At 50.8% G+C, this 10,263-nt stretch overlaps 4 protein-coding genes across 4 annotated transcripts; 1 reads left to right on the top strand and 3 right to left on the bottom strand.

The window, feature by feature from the left end:
• Positions 1 to 642: 642 nt before the first annotated feature.
• LCP9604111_7869 (Clr5 domain-containing protein) lies at positions 643 to 1,887 on the top strand (the record flags this gene model as incomplete). Its single annotated transcript, XM_039075948.1, has 3 exons — positions 643 to 818; positions 871 to 1,112; positions 1,181 to 1,887. 3 exons carry the CDS (start codon positions 643 to 645, stop codon positions 1,885 to 1,887), a joined length of 1,125 nt encoding a protein of 374 aa, XP_038926048.1.
• A 1,807-nt stretch (positions 1,888 to 3,694) lies between these two features.
• pex13 (peroxin PEX13) lies at positions 3,695 to 5,164 on the bottom strand (the record flags this gene model as incomplete). The annotated part of the gene is made up of 3 exons (XM_039075947.1): positions 3,695 to 4,461; positions 4,514 to 5,032; positions 5,116 to 5,164. 3 exons carry the CDS (start codon positions 5,162 to 5,164, stop codon positions 3,695 to 3,697), a joined length of 1,335 nt encoding a protein of 444 aa, XP_038926047.1.
• A 681-nt stretch (positions 5,165 to 5,845) lies between these two features.
• Positions 5,846 to 7,785, bottom strand: LCP9604111_7867 (ER oxidoreductin; the record flags this gene model as incomplete). Its single annotated transcript, XM_039075946.1, has 3 exons — positions 5,846 to 5,990; positions 6,040 to 7,631; positions 7,684 to 7,785. 3 exons carry the CDS (start codon positions 7,783 to 7,785, stop codon positions 5,846 to 5,848), a joined length of 1,839 nt encoding a protein of 612 aa, XP_038926046.1.
• Positions 7,786 to 8,995: 1,210 nt separating this feature from the next.
• On the bottom strand, positions 8,996 to 9,949 carry LCP9604111_7866 (uncharacterized protein; the record flags this gene model as incomplete). Its single annotated transcript, XM_039075945.1, has 1 exon — positions 8,996 to 9,949. The coding sequence occupies one exon, from the start codon at positions 9,947 to 9,949 to the stop codon at positions 8,996 to 8,998; it is 954 nt and encodes a 317-aa protein (XP_038926045.1).
• Positions 9,950 to 10,263: the final 314 nt, after the last annotated feature.

Genomic DNA, 10,263 nt, shown 5'->3' with positions numbered 1-10,263 from the left:
ATTATCTGCGTACTCCATACCGAGGGCTCCGTAAAAGAAATGAAAAAAACCAAAAAGGCAACGGAAAATGCATCCATTTGCGGCCAGTGCACTGCATGTAATAGTTCGCTTAGGCGTAAAGGCCAAAGTACAGCTCCACTCGAGGTCTCCAGCTAACGGTGTGATCGAGTCATCCTGGTTTGATATTAATTCGCGATACATGGAATAAATAAATTGAACTACCTCTCAAATGCATTAATTCAATCAACAAAACAAAGAAGACTCCTACCTCATCAAGACCAAAACCCGGAGATATTCTCCCCCAAGTTGCGGCCGCGGACATGGCTGGTCATAGCTGGGTCATAGCTGGGTGTGGGTCTGAAGTGCTGGGATGTGATTGGCCCGGGGAACCAGGGGATCGTGCGTCCGCGTGCACGTCGCCCCAAAGAGAACTCGTTGGCTTTGATCTCTTTCCTCTTTGCTCTTTCGGGCCATTTGGGGGTTTGGCGATTTGCGGATTGGGATTTTACGGATTTTACGGATTTCTAGGGGGACGGGGGCTATTTTGTTTTGCATTTATTACATGATTTGCATTCCAGTTATATTATAACCCGACCTCGCATCTTCATCTAGACCTACCTATACCTATACCTCACCCTCACCATGGAAAATAATTACGCAACCCCCATCTCCCCTCAGTCGCCAAACGTCTTTCGGCCCCGCCGGTCCGATGACTGGCATGAATATCGTGAAATCATCGAGCAACTCTACCGCAACGACCAGTTGAAACTGCGCGATGTGAAACGGATTATGGAGAGAGATTATAAGTTCTTTGCATCGTAATACACCCTTCTCTTCTACCTTCGTCTGAATAGATCTAACTCGCTCTAGAGAAAAACAATACAAAGATCGTCTGGCCGCATGGCACGTTCGAAAGAACATCAAAGCCAAAGAAGTCCATCTGATGCTTCGCAAGCAACAGAAGCGCGCCGCCCAAGGCAAACAGACGGCCTTCCGCGTAAACGGCCAGAACGTCGATCCCAAGCGCATCGCCCGCTTCGTGCGTCGCTATGGAACAACGTGGGATACCAACCGCGGCAAGGACCAAAAGGCCGAGTCAAGCCCCGAGCCTCGTGAGTGAATCATCATGGATATGAACTAGACGGTATCAAACCAAACATACATACTAATAATCCCATAGAAACCCCCTCCGACATGACCTGCTACACCCCAGAGCCAACAGACGAACACAGCGCCACAACCCCCATCTCACCCCCCGACATGCAATCCCCAACCCGAGAAATGCCCTCCTACCCACTCGGCTCATACGGTAAATCCACAGCCGTTCCGGTGAGTGTGAGTGTACCGCATGATATTGATGGCAGATATCTCGCTCTAGACCCAAACCACCTTGAAAGCCTCCCCGATCTGGAACTGGAAGAAAGCCCGACCATGCCGCTGTCCATGCACCCAAACCAGCCCCGCCAGATCCAGTCCTACCACCAGTCAATAGGCAACCATCTCGCGCACGGGGCAGGGTCTCACTCGCACGGCGCTCACAGCCCGCATCCGGTCCATGTGCATAGCCCCCATGGGCACAGCCCGCTCCCCGCTCATGCTGTACACAGCTCGCATGGGCAGAGCGCGCACAGCGGACACAGATCCCACAGCGTGCACAATGCGCACACGCACACCTCGCACCCGCATGCTCGTCCTGGTCCTGCGCCTCGGGATCTCGAGGATGCGCCTGGTGAAGCTGATACCCATCCGCCTGACTGGAATACGGTCGAGTCGTTCCAGACGCGGTTGCAGGATTTGGACTTTACGCTTACGCAGTCGATGTCGAAGTGGGCTAGGGATCATGACCCTAACCACGAGCCTCCTCACCATGAGGGATTGGGGATGTGATTAGTTAATTTTGTTGTGGTTCGGTTTTGGTTGATTGAGATCTTTTCATTTCTTTTCATTTCTCTTTGCCTCATTATCTCCATCTTGTTTTCTTTTTTCTTGATTTCCCCATTCCCATCAGCGTGTGAGCCCGTTTTCTTGTCTCTTTGGCCTTTCTCGATGTATATGGTTCCCATGCTCCGTCCCGACCCCCATCTCCCTTCCAAACTTAGCCAACGGAGGAAGACTCATAGCACGGGCGTTCTTATTATGGATATGGATATGGGTATTCGCGTTCTAGATTGATGATCTATTCTATGCATGGCATCTGATTTTCTGTATCCAACATATCTCGCATATCTGTCCTGCTTCTCAAGTATGGGTAGCACGAAAGGGGCATCAGCTCCACAACGATACTCCATCCGCTCGACCGATATTGTCCCTGTTCTTATCAACTGACACTGAACACCCCGGCTCAGTCCCTGTCCCTGTCCCAGTCAGTCTCATCATGTCTCACCCGACATGATATTTCTTTTCTCAGACACAACCCTGGAAGATACTGCAACCCGAATCTGAATCTGCTCGGCATTTCATTTTCATTTTCATTTTACGACTCAACCCCGCCCTGTGCCTATTACCCCGACCAACCCCGGCACATTCGCTCCATCATACTCGCTCCATCCGGACACTGTCATCTGTGTACTCCGTACTCCACGCCCCATATATTTTCTGGGATTCCCATGCATAACATATCGATCGACACTACACTACGTTTGACTCATCCTACACTTCTATTCGATTATACATAGTGGCTAAGTACATAGCCCTGACACGCAGATCACCGGCGATCATATACACATCCACGTAAACGTACATACTTCGCGACGTGACACAACCGGACAGAAGGAATCGTAGAAAGTATAGCGCAATGAAACGAAACTTGATGAACGAGACCCATCTAAGCGTTTAACCTCGTTTTACTCCGTAGATCAACTACGAAAGAAAGTACCATAATGACGACACGGCACATCAATATTTCTCCAAGGCAGGTATGTGGGTGGTAAAACCCACTATTTAGACAAAGTACTCCGTACAAATGTCCCACAATCAGCGCAGGGTAAAGGGACACGACTTTCAGCCCCTTACCTTCCTTACTCCAGAAGTACATACTACATACATTGTACGTTGTACCTTGGACATATGTACATATTGGGTAGTCGACAATGATATACGATGTATCTATTGCAACGGCAGTATACATATTGAGTAGTCAAGAATGATATTCGATGTATCGACTGTCAAATGTCAATGTCAAATGTCAAATGTCGGTGGGGACGGATACGGATATGTGCCGGGACGGGACGGGAATGGCATGGCCCACTGTGGGCCAGACGATAGTCCACGAGGAGGATTATGGGATGTTGGATGGGAAAGGATAGGTACTTTTGTTAGGAAGAGGGGCTTTTGTTTCGAACTAGAACTAGTGGGAGAGGTTGCGTGGATGTGTGTGCATGCACTAATAAGTACTAAATACAAAGCCAATGAGAGATCGCTAAACGAATTCAAGCCGACAGAAGGAGAGGAAGCAAATGGACAAAGAGGGGAAGCGCTGGGGAGAATACTGAGCCAGGCAGAGCAAGGTGCTACCTGCACAGCTGGTCATAAGAGATCGAGAAGATCAAGGCACGCGAGGGGATATATAAAGATGAGCAAAGCTCAAAGGGGAGTTTTTGGCCGGTTCACGTCACTATAAAAAATCATATACTGTTCCAACTTGTCTATTTCAAAGACAAGGACCAAGGAGAAAGCCAAGCAAGTCTAGCATAGCTCATGAGTAGAACGTGCTCTTCTGGAAGCTCTCAGGCGTGATATCGCCCATCTTGGTGTTGAGCTCGGGCTTGCTCAGTGACGACAGGCTCTGTGTGCGGCCTGCGGGGTCGCCCCTCATCGTAGTAGTGGGAGTAGCAGGCTCGCTGCCTGTTGTGATAGCCTGCTGAGTAGGTCGGCGCTGGATAGTCTCCAGGTACGGGCCGGGGAGATATCCGACGCGGCCGTCGCGAGCACGGCAGCGCCACCACTCGGAGGCATTGCCCATAGGATCCGACTTGCTGAGAACAGCAACAATGTCACCCTTCTTCACGGCCAGGTCAATGCCGTTGCTCTCCTGGGTCTCGGGGGTGTAGTCGTAGAGGAGACGGCAGAAGTCCAGCTTGGCCGGGTCGAGCGATGCTGGGCCCTCGGCCCCAACACCCACGAGCTGGCGACGTTTCGCCTCTTCCTCCTGGGATCGGGCCATGGTCTTGATGAGCTTGCCCATGAGGTAAGGGAGGCCAAAGAGGGCAATCAAAAACATGAAGAATGGCTTCTTGGATGGCTTGGCGGGAACCGGTGAGCCATCCGGGAGTGTAGCAGCGGCGTGACCGCCGAGGAAAGCCGCAAAAGCAGCCGGGGTCAAGGAAGTCGCATCAGCTGGCGGAGGACGCCCGGTGAGCTTAGCGATCAATGTGCGGAACCACCGAATGAGGGTGAAAATGCCCAGGGCCGAGCCGAGTGTGTTTCGCAGGTTTCCAAATTGTTCCGCGACCGAGACCATTGCTAAAAAAGTCAGCAGTGTCCATGTATCATGTATTTCTTCCAGGGAACTAACCAAAGAATGAACTGTGCGTAGCCATGTACGTGCTCTCGAGCATCTGGGCAAAGCCACCAAACGCACCAACAATACTCTCAATCATGACGAAAGTGGCCTGTGTGCTCTGCCCGAACGAGTTCGTCAGGCTGTTCGGATCATTAGGATCTTGTCCCGGCATGCCACCGTACATCCCTCCCATCCCTCCCATTCCCCCCATACCGCCCATGCCCCCGTACATGCCACCTCCGTAGCCTCCGTAGCCGCCACCGCCGTACATGGAGCCCATAGTGCCCATAGAGCCGAAGCGGGAGTAAGGTGAAGCCATGCCACCCATCCCGCCCATGCCTCCGTAGCTGGATCCGTACGCGCCTGTTCCAAGGCGTGAGGCTCCATATGGCGAGTTGTTAACTACGGAGTTGAGAGCGCTCGGACGGGAGGGAAGTTCGGGGGCGGTGGACGATGCGGGGTTGGCTGTAGAAGTCATCGCGGTCGAGGCAGCAGGGCTACCGGCGATAGGTGCTGTTGATAGTGCGTTTCCTGAGGAAGGAAGTTAGTTGTGGACACTGTGGATTGCGCTGACTCTGTGGCGCTAGGATATCGGCAATCGAGAAGACACTTACCAGCTGCACCGGCTCGCTCCCACGGTTTTGGTGGCGAAGGCGTCGCCATGGAGTTGGATATTAGCGGAATAGCATCGAGATACGATATACGTCTGTTCAGATGGATTCGCCGCGAGGCTGGGGGGTGAGCGATGAGAGAAGATGGAAGAAAAGACGCATGTGGTGGAGATGCCGAGGTCGGGGTTTGCCGAGAACACGGGGTATTACCTACAACTAGACAACGCCTAGGTAGATCTTCTTCATAATTTTCACAAGGACGATCCTCTAATGCCTGGCTCTGTAATAAGCAGCGATGTCTAATTAACTAGCAGACTTCTCTTGTCCATCCTGTTTGCTCAGCCTGTCCCCTGCCCGGTTCGCTCTTCCGCCTGTACGGAAGAAATCTTTTCGGTGGCAAATGCATGTACCTGGGGGCGACCGAAGTTTGAGATGGAGATGAGCGAAGGATTGAAGTAGATATAAGTCGTCTAGTCATACTTATACATATCTAGACACTAGCAGACTTATTCACATCCGTCTCTATATTTTAGCTTCAATATGTACTTTGTAACACCCAAAACTACACTGAACATATAACTCCAATAGTTTGTTGAGCGAAGCGAGGCAAAATAACCTGAACATTAAGGAGTATATATTCAAGTACTGAAACAAAACCATTCAGACAAAGTCTATCAACGCCATAGCACAGAGCCATATGTACAAATGCCAATGCAAAGATGAAATACAGAACTCATAACTCGTCACGATTAGCATAGGCAGCAGGTTGAGTATGTGCACGCGGCTGCGGCGTCTTCAGCTTCCACATGCGAGGAGGCACCGGCAATCCGAGCCAATAATTGTACAGTCGGATGAACTCCGACGTGCCGATTTGGTAACTGCAAGAGTCAGTCAGTCTATCCAATAACCAGATCAAGAGCAACTTACATTGTAAATGGGATGTCCAACCAAGACTGCCAGATATACCCAACCGTACCCCAGATCATATTCCACTCGGACATGAAATCCTCGACCCAGCCATCGTCTGGGCCAGGCGGTTTGCGCTCCCAGGGGTACCGTTCTGGCGCGGCGCCTCGGCCGTAGACATAATCATCTTCGTTATCTTCACCTTCGAAATAGAAGTTGTTATTGCCGTCGCTGAACACGCGTCTGTTGTCGCCGAGGGCGTTGGCGTGGTGAGAGGAGGGTACGGCGCCGTGGACGGGGAACATGTGGGTGGTGCCGGTCAGCAGAGCGCGCTGCATACTGCGCGAAGCAGCGATACTGTGCGAGATGCGGCCGAGTGTGTTGATGAGAGCGACCAGCTCGGTGCGGCGCAGGGGCGGGTTCTCGCCGTTCTTGGTTTCGTCGTACTCGAACAACACCTTGAGCGCGGTTCCGTACCCGTTTACCTGGAGCTTGCCCCAGAGGCGGCACTTGTCGCAGCCGACGCAGTCCATAAGGCGACTGACGTTGCGGAAGCGGTTGCGGAAGTCTTCTTTCAGGCCGATGGCGTTGGCGTCCTGGAACATGATCTTCTCGTCGAAGATTTGAGGAAGCTCCGTCAAGGTCGCTGTTAGCTTGTTGACGCGCTTTTTGGTCTCACGGTCTTGCACTGGGTCGCTGGCGCAGTATGTGTACCCGTCCAGGTGCTTACGGAGTTTGGCCACGGCGCGCGAGACTAGTGCGTAGTTGAAGTACATGTTTGAGATGCGCTCCGGGTGGTCAAGGAGTCGATCCTTGAAGCATTGCACGTTGGGGTGCCACAGGCCGGTGGTTTGGTTGAGGTAGTCCCAGCACAGATGGGTCGAGATAGAAGCGTGCATGCCGCTCAGCAGCCGGTGGAAGACTCGCTTCTCCAAGCACTCGTTATCAAGCGACAGGCTTTCTACCCGCTGCGATTCCTTTTGGAGAACGTCGCGGAAGTCAGAGGCTGCCTGGAGGCCGCCTATTGGAACGTTGACCGACTGCTCCTCCAGCTCCTCAGCCACGGGCTTCAAGAAGCAGTTTTCGCGGTAGATGGCATCCCACACTTGGTTTGCACCTTCTCCAGAGTATCCCGTGAACCGCTCCGGATTATCCACCAAGCTCACATAGTCTCCTTTCCCGGCGGAACCCTCGTCCTCGGGGACACAGTAGTCTCGTTCCTCACATTCGTCATCATATTCCACCACACAGCTCTCGCCGACATCTTCACCCAGCTCTCCCTGTAGCGGGCGTTCTTTCGGCCGCTCGGCTTGAATATTGCGAGGTGGGTGGTTCGCCTTCGGGCCCTCTAGTTTGCTGAGTTCTTCCGCGCGCCACGTCAGCGGAATATCCTCCTCTGAGTCGATAGTGTTCACGGCACAGGCAATGTTGCCACACATGCTATTGGCGTCGTTCCAGAAGGGACATTGTCTATTGAACAGGTTGAGGCGATAGTAGGAGAAAAAGTCCGTTTCTTGTGTGAGGGAGTTGAGCGTCGTGAAAATCAGGTCATTCATGCCGTTGATCTCGCCGTATGTGACACACGCATCGGATACCATGGCCGAAGGTTCGATCTAGGTACTGTCAGTCATCTGTGTTGGTATCCTCGGTCCTGATAAGACTTACAGCACACTTAGTTGGGTCCAATGCAGGATTATGAACGGCGGCATGGCTCAAGCTAGCAAGCGCAAACACTGCTGCATAGAGCAGCCTCGCTGCAGACCGCATCTTGGTCTCCGACTGTGGTGTATGATCAAGCACGTAGTCGTCCGGTTGTTGTATATGCAAGGTGGCGCAAAGGCCAGAGAATCAACGCGAGGGTCTGTCGTTGGAGGTAAGCCGTGAAGTCTACGCAGTGATAGCTTGAAAAGAGAAAAAAGAATCTCAATAATATTAGAAAAGAATAGAAGAATCAAGAATGTCAGTGTCTGCTGACTGAAGTGGACAAGCTGGCCTCCAAATAATATCCGCGGAGATCGGCCGCCAAGAAATGATAATGGCCTGACTGATCCTGGCCCCTGATTGGCTGGCTTGTTGAGGTTCAACACATTTGGAAAGTGGCAAGATGGAAGGCGATGGACTGATGTGGTGCCATGTATAGTATGTTGTATAGTATATTGCAAGGTTATATACATGTACCTCGTATAGGAGGTGCAATCCTTCTGGCCAACATACCACTTTACAAACATATATTAACCAACTGTTTACTTTTGACTAGACAAGTATACTACCAAGGTTGTTATTGAGAGATTCACAAATTGTCTGAATAAGAATATACAAGCCATTCAGATCCCGGTTGAGGAATCCACCGATCTAACCATAACCGAAACGGCGCACAAGGTTCCTTGTCTTTATACCAAGGAAGTCACTTACTATTTAGATCGATACTACACAGATATACGGAGTATGTGAATACGAGCAGGAATAAAGCCGTATTCGCTGAACAGCCTAATAACCCCTGTTTATTGCTCATCGATCTTGTACTTCACACCGAAAATATGCTCGTATTGGTAGAAGTTGCAAAGCTATCTCTAGTTATTTAATTTAACCGACTAAGATCCATATTTAGTGAATACCTGCTATAAATTCTATTGCGCTCAAGGCTCCTAACTTTGGAAGTACATAACCCGAAATTTATTCAGGAACATCCCCGGAGGACTATGGCGACTAGCTCTTCCAGGCATCAATTTCTTGTGTGTATAAAGCGTTCTGATTCCATACAGGCCATTATCATTTTATTTTTTTCCAAAAGAGAGGGCGCAATCCATAGTCGATCAAAGCACAAGGGAGTATAAGAACCTACCAATCAAAATCAGCGTTAGCAATAACCACAAGTCAACCGGAGTTCTTAAACTCAGTGGTAGTCAATACCAAAGCATGCATTGTGGTGACCCAGGGTCCAATTAAAAAGCTCAAACGAGCTAGATTGCCCACTATCTCAACAGCGAACGCCATCCCGACAGAACAGGTGTTTATTCAAAGTCTCCCCGACATGGGCATTCAAAACAGACAATGAATCACCAGTATCCGGGGCTGGCACAATAGACGGGTACTGCATACCACGTAGGGGTGGCACAGACATATTTGGTATACCGAACAGAGCATGTCCGGGAATGCTGTATGGAGTGAAAAAGGAACGAACAGCAGGAAGAGTCGGCAGTGGAGCATGGCGAATATCGCTATTATGCATGATATTCGGGAGTTGGAGGTCCATCTTAGGCATCGGCGGGATTAGCCTAGCATTCCCACGATGTCTCGGGCGAGCACCTCGTTCAAGGTATGGTGCAGGGCGATGGCGAGTCTGCTGTGCCACGCCGTAAATAGTATCGGTTGGAGCAGGCATAGTAATATGGACACGGACTGGCCCAGTCTCTGTCTTGCTGCGCCCAGCGCCTGGTGTATAGTATGGTGGACCATCAATATGCACGATATCGGCCGGGTGCTCGACATGATTGTGAGTAGTGAGATGGCGAGGAAATGCTCTCATCTCGGTCAATTGCCAACTCGCCAGCAACTGCTCCAACTGGTCGGCTACACGGGTGTGATCTCGCTGGTGGAGAAGGTCTGCAATGGCGTAGCCTAGCTGGCCTTGGGTATACCAGCAGGAGTACCCAAAGTTGGTACCGAAGTAATTTTGATGGCGCTGAGCGCGGGCAGTGAAGTACTGAGGTGGAGCATCGAGGACGACGTCGCTAGGTGGATAACTCAACCCCATCATCTCTCCGACTCGTCGAAGGGTCGAGAGTTGGAGATTGAGTTGGCCCATCCAGCCAATGACTTTGTCCTGGTTTGATGGGTAGTTGTTTCTAAGGCCATGAATAATTTGCTGCATGAGGGTCCAGAAATTAGCATGTTCCTCGCGGAACTCGTCAGACGCCCTGTGTCCTGCCATGCCTGCGGTTTGATAGATTAGTGGTATGGTAGTGAATATTGATGCTAGCCTCGTGGGTTCGAGTGTGAGTGTGTTTGCTTTAAGCGAATGCAATCAATGTATAAATAGTCTGAAGATGGTCCTAGAATTGATAAAAAATGAGTAGAATGTGGCTTAGTGGATGTGTCCGGTTACTTTGAGATTTATGTGCTGACCATGTGCGATTATAGCTTGGTTGTTGCTTTGGTTTCTCTTTTGTGCAGGGTCGTGAAATTTGTATAAAATATCATTTTTTGAGCCGATGCCCAGTGTTAACATGATCGCGTATAAGCCCA

This window comes from Penicillium roqueforti (genome assembly GCF_015533775.1).
Source record: "Penicillium roqueforti strain LCP96 04111 chromosome Unknown scaffold_27, whole genome shotgun sequence".
Classification (NCBI taxonomy): Eukaryota; Fungi; Ascomycota; class Eurotiomycetes; order Eurotiales; family Aspergillaceae; genus Penicillium; species Penicillium roqueforti.
This window is presented reverse-complemented; position numbering and strand designations above follow the sequence as displayed.